Source organism: Balaenoptera acutorostrata, chromosome 9 (genome assembly GCF_949987535.1).
Source record: "Balaenoptera acutorostrata chromosome 9, mBalAcu1.1, whole genome shotgun sequence".
Lineage (NCBI taxonomy): Eukaryota > Metazoa > Chordata > Mammalia > Artiodactyla > Balaenopteridae > Balaenoptera > Balaenoptera acutorostrata.
The window spans coordinates 72,287,419-72,303,981 of NC_080072.1; the positions used below are offsets into that span (position 1 = coordinate 72,287,419).

At 35.3% G+C, this 16,563-nt stretch overlaps 1 protein-coding gene across 1 annotated transcript in view; it reads left to right on the forward strand.

The window, feature by feature from the left end:
* The window catches only part of HEPHL1 (hephaestin like 1), an 89,323-nt gene that overhangs the window by 16,611 nt on the left and 56,149 nt on the right, over window positions 1-16,563 (forward strand). The window contains exons 3-6 of the mRNA XM_007189809.2: window positions 4,393-4,605; window positions 5,233-5,412; window positions 10,150-10,404; window positions 13,445-13,613. Coding sequence (XP_007189871.2) covers window positions 4,393-4,605; window positions 5,233-5,412; window positions 10,150-10,404; window positions 13,445-13,613 — 817 coding nt within the window. The remainder of the gene's footprint in view (window positions 1-4,392; window positions 4,606-5,232; window positions 5,413-10,149; window positions 10,405-13,444; window positions 13,614-16,563) is intronic.

The following is a 16,563-nucleotide window of genomic DNA, read 5'->3' on the forward strand; positions in this document are numbered from 1 at the left end:
CATTAATTTTGTACCCTGCAACTTTACCAAATTCATTAATTAGCTCTAGTAGCTTTCTGGTAGCATTTTTAGGATTCTCTATGTATAGTATCATGTCATCTGCATCAGTGATAGTTTTACTTCTTCTTTTCTGATTTGGTTTCCTTTTATTTCCTTTTCTTCTCTGATTGCTGTGGCTAAAACTTCCAAAACTATGTTGAATAACAGTGGTGAGAGTGGATATCCTTGTCTTGTCCCTGATATTAGAGGAAATGCTTTCAGTTTTTCACCATTGAGAGTGATGTTGGCTGTGGGTTTGTCATATATGTCTTTTATTATGTTGAGGTAGGTTCCCTCTATGCCCACCCATTTATCATAAATGGGTGTTGAATTTTGTCAAAAGCTTTTTCTGCATCTATTGAGACCATCATATGGTTTTTATCCTTCAATTGGTTAATATGGTGTATCACATTGATTGATTTGCGTATATTGAAGAATTCTTGCATTCCTGCGATAAACCCCACTTGATCATGGTGTATGATCCTTTTAATGTGCTGTTGGATTCTGTTTGCTAGTATTTTGTTGAGGATTTTTGCATCTATGTTCATCAATGATATTGGCCTGTAGTTTTCTTTTTTGTGACATCTTTGGTTTTGGTGTCAGGGTGATGGTGACCTCGTAGAATGAGTTTGGGAGTGTTCATCCCTCTGCTATATTTTGGAAGAGTCTGGAATGATAGGTGTTAACTCTTCTCTAAATGTTTGATAGAATTCGCCTGTGAAGCCATCTGGCCCTGGGCTTTTGTTTGTTGGAAGATTTTTAATCACAGTTTCAATCTCAGTGCTTGTGATTGGTCTGTTCATGTTTTCTATTTCTTCCTGGTTCAGTCTTGGAAGGCTGTACTTTTCTAAGAATTTGTCCATTTCTTCCAGGTTGTCCATTTTATCGGCATATAGTTGCTTGTAGTAGTCTCTCATGATCCTTTGTAATTCTGCAGTGTCAGTTGTTACTTCTCTCCTTTAATTTCTAATTCTGTTGATTTGAGTCTTTTCCTTTTTCTCTTGATGAGTCTGGCTAATGGTTTATGACTTTTGTTTATTTTCTCAAAGAACCAGCTTTTAGTTTTGTTGATCTTTGCTATTGTTGCCTTCATTTCTTTTTCCTTTATTTCTGATCTGATTTTTATTTTCTTTCCTTCTGCTAACTTTGGGGATTTTTGTTCTTCTTTCTCTAATTGCTTTAGGTGTAAGGTTAGGCTGTTTATTTGAGATTTTTCTTTTTTCTTGAGGTAGGATTGTATTGCTATAAACTACCCTCTTTTAGAACTGCTTTTGCTGCATCTCATAGGTTTTGGGTTGTCGTGTTTTCATTACATTTTTTTCTAAGTATTTTTTAATTTCCTCTTTGATTTCTTCAGTGATCTCTTGGTTGTCTAGTAGCATATTGTTTAGCCTCCATGTGTTTGTATTTTTTAGTTTTTTCCTGTAATTGATATCTAGTCTCATAGCATTGTGGTTGGAAAGGATGCTTGATGTGATTTTAATTTTCTTAAATTTACCGAGGCTTCATTTGTGACCCAAGATGTGCTCTATCCTGGAGAATATTCCATGTGCACTTGAGCAGAAATTGTATTCTGTAGTTTTTGGATGGAAGTATCATTCCTTTTAAATTATTGAGATTTATTTTATGTGTAGCTTATTTTCTATCCTGAAGAATGTTCCGTGTGCCCTTGTAAATAAGTGTATTCTGCAGTCATTGGGTGGAATGTTCTATAGGTATCAGTTAGGTTGAGTTGTTTGACAGCATTGTTGAAGTCTTCTATATCCTTGCTGATTTTCTTCCTAGTTTTTCTACCAGTTATTTAGAGAAGGGTATTGAAATCTCTAACAATTACTGTTGAGTTGTGTATTTCTCCTTTCAGTTATGTCAGTTTTTGCTTTATGTGTTTTAAGACTCTTGTTAGGTATGAATACCTTTATAATTGTTTTATCTTCCTGATATATTGACTCTTTTATCATTATGAAATATCTTTGTCTCTATACACATTTCTTGTCTTAAAATCTAGTTTGTCTGTTATTGAGAGCCACTTCAGCTCTCATATTGTTGCTATTTGCATTCTTTTGCTTTCAATCTATTTGTGTTTTTGAATCTAAAATATAGACTGCATATAGTTGGATGTTACTTCTTTGTCCAATTTGACAGTCTCTGCATATTGATTGGAGTGTTTAGACCATTCACATTTAATGTAATTATTGATTGGTTTGAGCTACACTTATTTTGCTAATTATTTTCTATATGCATTCTGTCTTTTTTATTCCCCTGTTCTTCCTTTACTGTCTTCTTTGGTGTAAAACAATATTTTAAAATCTACTATTTATATTTCTCTGTTGATTTTTCAACTATTTATTTTGAGTTCTTTTCTTATTGGTTGGCCTATGGATTGTAATATGCATTTTAACATATCACAATATACTTCATATTTTTTACCTACTTAATTCTGGAAATATATAAAAGTTTTACTCCAACAGAGCATCATTCTCATACAACTCTTTTGTGCTATTACTGTTATATTGTCATTACATCTCTCCCTCTGTAAACCCAACAATGTGATGTTATACTTGGAACTGTATATTATCTTATGAATTTTAAAGAAGTTAGGATAAAAAAGGAAAAATATATTTATAGAATCTTTTATATTAACTCCCATTTTTCCTATTTTTGGTGCTTTTCACTTCTTTCTGTGGCTTCACGTTCTCTGGTGTTATTTCCTTTTAGTCTGAAAGACTCTTTTAGTATTGCTTGTAAGACAGGTCTGCTAGCAACAAACTCACTTATTTTTGCTTATCTAGAGGATCTTTATTTTGCCTTATTTTTTTGAAGGCTAGTTTTGCTGGATGTAGTATTCTTGGTTGGTATTTTTCCTCTAGCACTTTTAGTATGTCATCCCACTGTCTTCTCATATCAAATATTTAAATGGGAAGTCAACTGTTAATCAGGTTGGGGCTCCCTAGTATGTGATCATTTCTCTTTGCCTTTTTTTCTTCCCCAACAGCTTGACAACAATATATTTGTGTATGAATTCTTTGTATTTATTCTACTTGTGGTTTGTTGTGCTCCTTTGATGTGTAAGTTAATGTTTTTCATCAAATTTGGTAAAAATTTCTGCAATTATTTCTTCAAATATTTTTTTCTGCCCCCATTTCTTTCTCCTCTCCTTTGGAAGACTACATTACACACATGTTAATATACTTGATTTAGTCCCATAGGTCTCTGAGTTTCTGTTTATTTTCTTTAATCTTTTTTTTTAACCCTCTCTTTTTCAGATAGGATAATTCTGTCAATGTCTCTTCAAGTTCACTGATTCTTTTGCCATCTTGAATCTGTTGCCAAGCCCATCTAGTGAATATTTTATTTCATTTATTGTATGTTTCAATGTGACAACTCCAACTTGGTTCTTTTTTTTAATGTATAAATTTTATCTCCTTATTGAGATTCTCTATTTGTTGAATAATTTGCCCTACTTTCCTTTAATTATTTAAACACAGTTTCTTTCAGTTGCTTGAATATATTTATAATAGCTGCTTTAAAGTCTTTATCTGCTGAATTCAACACCTAGAAGCACTTAGAGGTAGTTTCTATTGGCTGCTTTTTTTCCTTGAGTATGGATCACACTTTCTTAGTTCTTTGCATGTCCCATTTTGTTGTGGCTGTTGTTTTTCTTCTTGAAAACTGGTAATTATTGAGAATATGCTGTAGCAACTTTGGATTCTGGATTCTGATCCCTCCATCATCCAAGTTTGTTTATGTTACTTGCTTTTTTGTTTAGTAACTTGTCCGGGTTAAACCTGTGAAATCTGTATTCCTTATAGTGTTTTTACCACTAAGGTTTCTGCTCTTTTTTTTCCTTGTTTTTATTTTTAAGCCTGGCTGCTGAGTGGTCACCTCTATACCTGCTTAGCTTTGAGGTCAGCAGATCTTTTTCATGAGACCCAAAATCTCTCAGGTCTCAAATTTAGGTGCTGAATGTGTAGTAAGTGCCCAAGAAGTGTTTGTTAGTTCTTCTGCTGCTTCTCCTTTCCTTCTTCAGTTGATGTTAAGTGAAGTAGATTGAAGTCTTCCTGATTGGTACGGGAGGCCTGTCAGAAGGGATCTTCATGAATATTTCTTAAACATCTGGCTCTGTGCAGGACACTTCATATACACTGCCTCATGTAGTTCTTACATCTCTGTGGGGGTAGATATAAACATTCCAGCTTTACTGGTAGAAAACCAAGGCAGGGAGAATTTAAGTAACTAGCCTCAAGTCCCATAGCAAATAAATTTTAATTCATGTGTGTTTGATTTCAAAGCTCTAGCTCTTTCCACTATAGTGTGTGATCTCTGCATTTTAACTATGTTTTATTTTCTTGGAAGGAGCCCTGTACCCAGATAGAACATCTGGAAGGAACAAGGATGATGACAATGTTCCTCCTGGCAAAAACTATACCTATGTCTGGCCAGTGAGAGAAGAATATGCTCCTGCCCCAGCAGATGCAAATTGCCTGACCTGGGTGTACCATTCGCACATTGATGCCCCTAAGGACATCTGCTCTGGGCTAATTGGCCCACTGCTGGTGTGCAAAGAGGGTAAGATGTCTCTTCCCCACCCTCTCTGTCCCTAGGAGCCTAATCCCAGGTGTGTTGAAAAGTGTACATAGTCTTCAGGTCTTGTCTTGCCTACCTCCCTTGCTTCACACAGAGTGTGCCTCTTCTTCCAAACTTTCTGTAAGATTAAAGAAATTTTTCTAACATGGAAGATCCATAACAGGGACAATAATTCAGGCTTCTGCCTAAAAAAATCATAGCCTTCTGAAACTTACATGCTTTAAAAAAATACACACTGACACCACACATAGGAAAGTGTAAAATGTAGGCAAATGACCAGGAATGCTTTTGCTTTATTATTTCACCCACATAATCTCTTTGCTATTTTATTCCTTATTAATTGATTTAGTGTATCTGTGCTCTGTCAATATAGTATATTTCCTTTAAGGACAGCCAGGTTTCCAAGTCTGTGGTTGTGAGGATTTCTGTTTTATGAGTTTTCTATGGTTTTATCATTTCCATCAAAGCCTTTCACTGATTTTATGTTGTGGGTTACTCTTGTACATGTAGGTCTTTCAAAATAACCTGATACCATTGGCAGGAAGAAAAGCTCATCTTGATTTTGTCCACTTTGAATTTTTTTCTTACTCTTTTGAATGTGCCTGATAGGTATCCTGCATAAATATTCAGGGACAAGGACTGATGTGGATCAAGAGTTTGTTATAATGTTTGCTCTTGTGGATGAGAATCAAAGCTGGTACCTTGAGGAAAATATCAGACATTTCTGCACTGACCCTGATTCAGTTGACAAAGAAGATGCTGTTTTCCAGAGGAGTAACAAAATGCACGGTGAGTGCCTCTCATGTTATCAAATACATACCGACTGCCTTTTGTGTATTTGGCGCTACATGGGATACAGAACACACAGAAATATTAAACCTAGTTTTCCAAGATTTATAACTTTGTAATGAGAATAATAAGAAAGTGATGAAACATAATACCTCTCAGAACCTAACACAAAGAAAGAGAGCAAGAGAAGAAGAAAGGAACGGAGAGGAACTACAAAAACTGACAGCAATTAACAAAATGGAAATAAGCACATACTTATCAATAATAACTTTAAATGTAAATGGACTAAATTCTCCATTCAAAAGACATAAAGGGGCTGAATGGATTAAAAAACAAAAACAAAAAAACCAAAACCCATCTATATACTAGATACAAGAGACACACTTTAGTTGTAAGGACACACATAGACTGACACTGAAGGGATGGAAAAGACTATTCCATGCAAATGGAAACCAAAAGAAAGTTGGAGTAGCTACACTTATATCAGACTTTAAATTGAGTTTAAAACAAAGACTATAATAAGAAGGGTGTTACATAATGGTCAATCCAACAAGAAGATATAACATTTAAAATATTTGTGCACCCAACACAGGAGCGCTTAAATATATAAAGCAAATATTAACAAACATAAAGGGAGAAATAGACCACAATACAATAATAGTAAAGTACTTTAATACCCTACTTATATCAATGTAGGTATCCAGAAAGAAAATCAGTTAGGAAACTTTAGCCTTAAACAATATGTTAGATTAGATGGACGTAACAGATACTTATAGAACATTCCATCCAAAAACAACAGGATACACATTCTTCTCAAGTGCACATGGAACATTTTCCAAGATAGATATGTTAGGCCATAAAACAAGTCTTAATAAATTTAAGAGGATTGAAATTATATCAAGCATCTTTTCTGACCACAATGATATGAAACTAGAAATTAATTACATGAAGAAAACTGGAAAATTCACAAACATGTGGAGATTAAACAGCATGTTACTGAACAACCAACATATTGAAGAAGAAATCAAAAGAGAAATTTTTTTAAAACTTGAAACAAATGAAAATGGAAATGTAATATATCAAAATTTATGGGATGCAGCAAAAGCAGTTCTAAGAGGGAAGTTCATAGTGATAAATGCCTACCTCAAGAAACAAAAAAAGTTTCAAGTAAGCAACCTAACTTTACACCTCAAAGAACTAGAAAAAAACCAAATTAAGCCCAAAGTTACTAGAAGGAAGGAAATAACAAAGATTAGAGCAGAAATAAGTGAAATAGATACTAAAAAGACAATAAAAAAATCAACAAAACTAAGATCTGGTTCTTTGAGAAGATAAACAAAATTAACAAACCTTTAACTAGACTCACTAAGAAAAAGAGAACGGTCTCAAATAAATAAAATCAGAGATGAAAGATGAAATATTATAACTGATACCACAGAAATAAGAAGGATCATAAGAGACTACTATGAACAAGTATATGCCAACAAATTGGATAACCTATAAGAAATGGATAAGAACCATACAACCTACCAAGACTGAATCAGGATGAAATAGAATCTGAACAGACTGATACTAGCAAGGAGATTGAATCAGTAATCAAAAACCTTCCAACAAACAAAAGTCCAGGAAACAGATGGCTTCACTGGTTAATTCCACCAAACATTCAAAGAAGAATTAATACCAATTCTTCTCAAAATCTTCCAAAAAATAGAAGAGGGAGAAACTCTTCCAAACATGTTTTATGAAACCAGCATTGTGCTGATACCAAAAGCAGACAAGGATGCCACACAGAAAAAGAAAAAATACAGGCCAATATTCCTGATGAACACAGATGCAAAAGTCCTCAACAAAGTATCAGCAAGCCAAATTCAACAATACATTAAAAGGTTCATACACTGTGATTAAGTGGGATTTATTAATCCATGGGATTTTAACCATGAAAGTATGGTTCAGCTTCCACAAATCCATTAAAGTGATATACCACAGTAACAAAATGAAAGATAAAAATCATATGATCATCACAATAGACACAGAGAAAGCATTTGACAAAATTCAACATCCATTTATAATAAAAACTCTTAACAAAGAGAATATAAAGGGAACATACCTCAACATAATAAAGACCATATATGACAAGCCCACAGCTAACATTATACTCAATGGTGAAAAGCTGAAAGTTAATCCTCTAATATCAGGAACAAGAGAAGGATGTGCACTGTTGCCACTTTTATTCAACACAGCATTGGAAGTCGAAGCCAGAGCAATCAGGGAAGGAAAAGAAATAAATTCATCCAAATCCGAAAGGAAGAAGTAATTGTCACTATTTGTAGATGACATGATACTATATATAGAAAACCCTAAAGGCTCCAAAAAACTGTTAGAACGAATAAGTTAAGTAAATTTGAGGGATATAAAATCAATACACAAAAATCTGTTGCAGTTCTTTACACTAATAATGAATTATCAGAAAGAGAAGTTAAGAAAACAATCTCACTTACAACTGCCTCAAAAGGAATAAAATACCTAGGAATAAATTTAACCAAGGAGGTGAAAAAACCATATATTGAAAACTATGACACTAATAAAAAAAAAATTTAAGAAGACACAAATAAATGGAAAGATATTCTGTGTCCATGGATTGAATGAATTAATATTGTTAAAATGTTCATACTACCCAAAGCAATCTATAGACACAATGCAGTCTCTATTAAAATCCCAATGGTATTTTTTACAGAAATAGAACAATCCAAAAATTTGCATGGAACCACAAAAGACCCTGAATAGCCAAAGCAATCTTGAGAAAGAACAAAGCTGGAGGCATCGTGCTCCTTGATTTCAAATGATATTACAAAACCATAGTAATTAACACAGTATGATACTGGCATAAAAACAGACACAGAGATCAATGGAACAGAATAGAGAGCCCTGAAATAAACCCACGTAAGAATATACAGGAGGAAAAGGACAGTCTCTTCAGTAAATGGTGTTGGGAAAATTGAACAGCCGTATACAAAAGAATGAAGCTGGACCACTGTCTTACACACATACACAAATATTAACTCAAATTGGATTAAAGACTTGAATATAAGATCTGAAATTATAGAACTCCTAGAAGAAAACATAGGTGGTGAGCTCCTTGACATAGGTCTTGGTAATGATTTTTTTAATCTGACACCAAAAGCAAAAGCAACAAAAGCAAAAATAAACAAGTGGGACTACATCAAACCAAAAACTTCTGCACAGCAAAGGAAACCATCAACGAAATGAAAAGACAGCCGACTGAATGGGAGAAAATATTTGTAAATTGTATATCTGATAAGAAACTAATATCCGAATATATAAAGAACTCATACAAATCAATAGCAAAAAGCCAAACAATCTTATTTTTAAAAAATGAGCAGAAGATCCGAATAGATACTTTTCTAAAGAAGAAATACAGATGGCCAATAGGTATGTGAAAAGATGCTCAACATCATTACTCATCAGGAAATGCAAATCAAAACCACATGAGAGGGACTTCCCTGTGGTCCAGTGGTTAAGACTCCGAGCTTCCAATGCAGGGGACCCGGGTTTGATCCCTGGTCAGGGAACTAGATCCCACATGCATGCTGCAACTAAAAAAAAAAAAAAAGATCCCACATGCTGCCACTAAGACCTGGCACAGCCAAATAAATAAATAAATATTAAAAACAAACAAAAAAACCCCACGAGATATCACCTCATACCTGTTAGAACGGCTATTATCAAAAAGACAAGAAATAACAAGTGTAAATTGGTACAACCACTATGAAAAACAGTATGGAATTTCCTTAAAAAAACTAAAAATAAACCTACCACATGATCCAGCAATTCTGCTCCTGGGTATTTATCTGAAGAAAATGAAAACACTAATTCAAAAAGATATATGCACCCCCATGTTCATTGCAGCATTATTTACAATAGCCAATATATGGAAACAGCCTAAGTGTCCCTTGATGGATGAATGGATAAAGAAATTGTGGTATATAATAATAGAATATTATTCAGCCATAAAAAAGAATGAAATCTCACCATTTGCAACAGCATGGTGGACTTTTAGGGCATTATACTAAGTGAAATAAGTCAGACACGGAAGGCAAATATTGTAGACCTCTTTTACATGTGGAATCTAAGCAAACAAACAAACAAAACCCCCAAAACCAAGTTCATAGATCCAGAGAACAAATTGGTGGTTAAAGAGGCAGGGGATGGGGATGGGAGAAATGGCAAAAAAAGTAACATGTCTCATAAGTCCCTTCTAATCAGTTCTTTTCCTTTTCTTCTTGCTACATGCTTTTGTCATTTAAGTAGCTACTATGTGTCAGCTTTCCCGCTGTGAGGTAAGACAGGGTTTCTAATTACAAGGAACAGATCTGGTGGGGAAGGTAAATATGTAAATAGAGATGGAGGTAAGAGGTGGCCAAGCTGTCCTGGAAGTATGAACAGTGCTTTTGTTTGCTCCTGATCTCATTGTGTTCAGGTAACAGCTCGAAGGCTGTTTTGATCATTTTATTGAGTGCTTTTCTCTTGAAAAGACTAATGCTTTTCACTCCTTTCTGGGACTGTATTTTACCAAAGAAACCATGCCTTTCTGCACAAAAACATTACAAGCAATAATCTGTGCTAATTTTCAACTGTGCTAGCGCATGTGTTACCATTTTTTCTGGATCTGCTCGCCTCTGCAGGGGAATCTCTTCCACTAGTGTTTCTGTTTTTCAGCGCTCAATGGATACCTCTTTGGAAACTTCCCCGAGCCTGATATGTGTGTTGGTGAATCGGTGTCCTGGCACCTATTTGGGATGGGGAATGAGATAGACATCCATTCCATCTATTTTTATGGTAACACTTTCATCAGCAGAGGCCATCGGACTGATGTCGCCAACCTCTTCCCAGCCACCTTCCTGACAACAGAAATGATAGTTGAGAATCCTGGGAAGTGGATGATAACCTGCCAAGTCAGTGATCACTTTCAAGGTAAAAAGGACAGAGACCAGTGCTTACAATGGTACAATTAAACCACACAATCAATGGTGCTCATTCAGTGCCTGCTGTTGGATAGATTCTTGTACGTGTTATATTTAATTAAATATTAAATTAGGAAATTAGGAATTATATTTCTAATTGTTTTATTTTTTTCTAATTAAATTATATTTAATTAAATATTAAATTAGGAAAATGTATAATGCCTATTTGGCATCTTATCAACAGGTATTTATTAATCACATCCCTATGAACCAGCTAAGAAGTGACTGAAAGAAATGATAAGACCTTCTATGAACCTGGAATCTAGTAGTTAAATATAGTCAGACATTTACAAAATGAATAAAACTTGAGGCAGAATGATAAATGCTCTTTGAGTGCTTTATCACTTTGCTGGAGCAGAGAGGCTTCCTGAGGAGGTGGTCCCTAATCTGAGCCTAGAAAGGTTAGGAATTTGATAGATGAAGAAGGGGAAAAAGGCTTTCCAGGCAGAGGAAGCAACATGAACTGGGAAAAACACATGGGCAATTGTAAATAGAATAATAAATTTTTAGCACTGAAAAGGAATTTATAGATAATCTGGACCAATCCCCCATCCAATTCTTGAATTCTCTTTTGGACATCTCTTTTTTAAATTTTTATTTTATTTTATATTGGAGTATATTTGATTTACAATGTTGTGTTAGTTTCAGGTGTACAGCAAAGTAAGTTATACATATTCTTATATCTATTCTTTTTCAAATTCTTTTCCTATATAGGTTATTACAGAGTATTGAGTATAGTTCCCTGTGCTATACAGTAGGTCCTTGTTGATTACCTATTTTATATATAGTAGTGTGTATACGTTAATCCCAACCTAATAATTGTAGCAGCTTGTTTCATCTCTGGGCTGCTCTGTGAGAACATTCTTCCTTATATTGAGACACAATGCAATGATAGGTACAAAATCCTATGAAAGATGTATGATAAACATTTGTTGACAAATACCTGTTGAATGATTTGGTTCAGGTTCCTTGGGAATAGGTCTTTACTTAGCTGGACCTTAGGCTCATGTCAGAGGAGTGATGAAGGAGAAGCCTTAGAGAGGCAGATTGGGCCCCAGGCAAGCGTCTTTGAATGGCAAGACTAAGGATTGTCTAGAAGGCAAGAGTAAGTCCTTCTAGATCCTTAGGCACACTAGTGACATAATCAGTGCAGTGGTTTAGGAAGATAAATATGATGTCTGGGTGCAGAAAGGACACAATGGAGAGACTCTGGCTACTGGATGCCAGTTAAGAAGCATTGGTAACATTAGAGTTATGACATATTAAAAGTTTGGCCTAACATGGTAAAAACAAGAATAAAAAAAGAAAATGTGTCAATGGGATAAACATAGAAGAAATAATGTGTGATTCAACTTGGATACTGACTAACTACACACAGTCACTATGAGGTCAGGGATGCAGCTCTTCAGGGCTGCTTTCATTACACATTTTTGTTCCCATCAACCTTAAGCAAACCTCACATTTGTCCACTGGGTTATTCCAGTAAAATTCAATTCAGCAAATGTTGAGCTGCTCAGTTAATATGTATAAGACACTCTCCTGGGAAGACAAAGATGAACAAGACAAGGTTACTATTCTTCCCTGCTCCTACCCCCAGCTTTATTGAGGTATAATTGACAAATAAGAATTGTATATATTTAAGAGGTACAACTTGATGTTTTGATATACTTGCAAGGTGTGATTACCTTACACTCAAGCTAATTAATATATCTATTACCTCACGTAGTTAAACATTTTTGTTGTGGTGGTGGTGAAAACACTTGAGAGCTCAAAGAATACAGAGTTTCAGTTATGCAAGATGAATGGGTTCTGGAGATCTAATATACCCCATGGTGACTACAGTCAACAATACTGTGTGGTATACCTGAAACTCCCTAAAAGGGTAAATTGTAAGTGTTCTCCACACACGATCCCTAAATCTGAGAAGAAACTAATCAAGGCATTAGCAGCCATTTGAGATTAGTAAGATTGCTAAAAGTGGCCAGTAGTTGTGGACATAAGCTGGAATACGTTACTGAAATACAGTGTTTCCTAAATTGTCCATACCCTCAGAAAAAAAGTGTTTAAAAATTAGAAGATACGTATAATTCAATTTTAAAATTAGTAATTACCTCTAGAGATAATGGTGTCACATTTTGATGAATATCCTTCCTGTTTTCTAGACCTTAATATATAAATGCTTATGTTATATATAAAATGAAACCAATCTATTAATATTGCCCTGTAGCTTACTTTTTCCACTTGTTAATATACCAGAAATAAATTTATATGTCAGTGAATATAGATCTACTACATCATTGTTAATCCTTCCAGCGTCCTTTGTAAGGAGATTACAATTTACTTAACCAACAGTCTTTGTTAACACATATATTTTCCCTATTTTTTGCTAAACACTCATAAACATCAATTTATAGAAATGTTTGTACTTTGTCTGACATTTCCTTGGGAAAACTACTAGATTTAGAATTCCTGGGTTGAAGAGTTTAATTTATTTTAAGCTATGGACATATAGTGCCGAACTCCCCTTTAGAAATTGTTACTCTTCACTCATGGTGTGTGAGCATTCCCTTTTCCCTGTTCATCTGACAACACTGAGAATTACTAGTCTTTCTAGTCTTTACCAATCTCATAAATGAACAACAGTATCACTTGATTACTATTAAGGTTGAACTTTTCTTTTTTCTTCATTTGTTCATGGGTCAGTAGTATTTCTTCTGTGAATAACCTATAAATGTCCCTTGCCCATTTTCTATTGGGATATTTACTTTTTTCTTTCTTATTTATCAAAAGTATTTACATATTAATCTTTTGTCATATGTGCTAAAATATCCCCCTACCCACTGTTTATTTTTTACTTTTAACTTTGTTTATAGTCCTGTTTTCCGTACAAGAGTTTTAAATGTTCATGAAGTCAAATCTATCATTCTTTTCCTGTATGATTTCTTTTGGAGCATTTATACCTTGGCTCATGGCTTTCCTCTCTTCTGCAGCTGGCATGCTGGGGCAATACAATGTTGGTAACTGCAAAAGTGGTATTTTTCACCCCAAGATGAAGGGTCAACAGAGGCGCTACTTTATAGCAGCTGAAAAAATTCTTTGGGATTATGGTCCTCAAGGCTATAACAAATTCAGTGGTCTTCCCCTAAATGCCTCTGGCAGGTAAGCTCTCTTTGCTGGTGTTTCTAAGCCTCTCATAAGAGAGGCATCTATTAGGCTTTTCACTGTGATCTCATTTGTAGTCCAGGCACTGCTCGTATGAGCACATACTGCATAGATAGCATAATGACATCACTGAAGGAGCTCTGAGCCCTGTAATGTGTACAGCTAAGAAATGGAGGAGTATTTATTGCTTCGTGATTTGCTGGCTAAATCAAAGCACTAGATTCATTCATTCATCAAACATTTTATGAGCATCTACTATGTGCAAGCTGCAGCATTAAATGCCATGAGAAATACTAAGCTGACAGAGGAGAGAGTAAGGTGCTTGCACACATGAAGCAGACAGTTTTAAAAAGGGAATATGGCAGGACTCTCTCTTTTTGTTTTGTTTTGTTTTATTTTGTTTTGGCCGCCACGCAGCATGTGGGATCTTAGTTCCCTGACCAGGGATCCAACCCGTGCCTCCTGCATGGAAACAGAGGGTCTTAACTACTGGACCACCAGGGAAGTCCCAGCAGGACTCTCTTTCAATGGAGATGAACTAGTCAAGGAAGGTTAACCTTTTTGGCTCAAGAACAGCCTGATATAAGTTAAGCCCCCTCTACCCAGAATTCCTCTTTCTCCCTGTCCAGTATAATGCCATTTTTCCCTTCAAACTCTAACTCTAATATCACCTCTTAAGTAAAGCCTCCCCTGACACCTGAATAATTTTCTCTGGGCTCCTGCAGCATATTCATTTCAAATTGAATCTAACAATTCATTAAGTGGATGCAGATTCCTGTGACTTCTTATTGTAGAATCATATGCAAAGATGTCTGTGAAAGCATTATAAAGTGTACAGTGTGATACCAACAAGTGTTGCTATTATCCTATAATCCTTTTTTTTTAACATCCTTATTGGAATATAATTGCTTTACAGTGGTGTGTTAGTTTCTGCTTTATAACAAAGTGAATCCGCTATACATATACATATATCCCCATATCTCTTCCCTCTTGCGTCTCCCTCCCACTCTCCCTATCCCACCCCTCTAGGTGGTCACAAAGCACCGAGCTGATTACCCTGTGCTATGCGGCTGCTTCCCACTAGCTATCGATTTTACATTTGGTAGTGTATATATGTCCATGCCACTCTCTCACTTCGAACCAGCTTACCCTTCCCCCTCCCCGTGTCCTCAAGTCCATTCTCTACGTCTGCATCTTTATTCCTGTCCTGCCCCTAGGTTCTTCATGACCTTTTTTTTTTTTTAGATCCATATATATGTTTTAGCATACGGTATTTGTTTTTCTCTTTTTGACTTACTTCACTCTGTATGACAGACTCTAGGTCCATCCACCTCACTACAAATAACTCAATTTCGTTTCTTTTTATGGCTCAGTAATATTCCCTTGTATATATGAGCCACAGCTTTATCCATTCATCTGTCGATGGACACATAGGTTGCTTCCATGTCCTGACTAGTGTAAATAGAGCTGCAATGAACACTGTCGTACATGACTCTTTTGGAATTATGGTTTTCTCAGGGTATATGCCCAGCAGTGGGATTGCTGGGTCATATGGTAGTTCTATTTTTAGTTTTCTAAGGAACCTCCATACTGTTCTCCATAGTGGCTGTATCAGTTTACATTCCCACCAACAGTGCAAGAGTTTCCCTTTTCTCCACACCCTCTCCAGCATTTATTGTTTGTAGGTTTTTTGATGATGGCCATTCTGTCTGGTGTGAGGTGATACCTAATTGTAGTTTTGACTTGCATGTCTCTAATGACTAGTGATGTTGAGCATTCTTTCACGTGTTTGTTGGTTATCTGTATATCTTCTTTGGAGGAATGTCTATTTAGGTCTTCTGCCCATTTTTGATTGGGTTGTTTGTTTTTTTGATATTGGGCTGCATGAACTGCTTGTAAATTCTGGAGATTAATCACTTGTCAGTTGCTTCATTTGCAAATGTTTTCTCCCATTCTGAGGGTTGTCTTTTCATCTTGTTTATGGTTTCCTTTGCTGTGTAAAACTTTTTAAGTTTCGTTAGGTCCCATTTGTTTATTTTTTTTATTTCCATTTCTCTAGGAGGTGGGTCAATTAGGATCTTGCTGTGATTTATGTCATAGAGTGTTCTGCCTATGTTTTCCTCTAAGAGTTTTAGAGTGTCTGGCCTTACATTTAGGTCTTTAATTCATTTTGAGTTTATTTTTGTGTATGGTGTTAGGGAGTGTTCTAATTTCATTCTTTTACATGTAGCTAGCTGTCCAGTTTTCCCAGCACCACTTATTGAAGAGACTGTCTTTTCTCCATTGTATGTTTCTGCCTCCTTCATCAAAAATGAGGTGACCAGATGTGCATGGTTTATCTCTGGGCTTTCTATCCTGTTCCATTGATGTATATTTCTGTTTTTGTGCCAGTACCAGACTGTCTTGATTACTGTAGCTTTGTAGTATAGTTTGAAGTCAGGGAGCCTGATTCCTCCAACTCCATTTTTCTTTCTCAAGATTACTTTGGCTATTTTGGGTCTTTTGTGTTTCCATACATATTGTGAAATTTTTTGTTCTAGTTCTGTGAAAAATGCCAGTGGTAGTTTGATAGGGATTGCCTTGAATCTCTAGATTGCTTTGGGTCATAGAGTCATTTTCACAATGTTGATTCTTCTAATCTAAGAAAATGGTATATCTCTCCATCTGTTTGTATCATCTTTAATTTCTTTCATCAGTTTCTTATGGTTTTCTGCATACAGGTCTTTTGTCTCCTTCAGTAGGTTTATTCCTAGGTATTTTATTCTTTTTGTTACAGTGGTAAATGGGAGTGTTTCCTTAATTTCTCTTTCAGATTTTTCATCATTAGTGTGTAGGAATGCAAGAAATTTCTGTGCATTAATTTTGTATCCTGCAACTTTATAAAATTCATTGATTAGCTCTAGTAGTTTTCTGGTAGCATCTTTAGGATTCTCTATGTATAGTATCA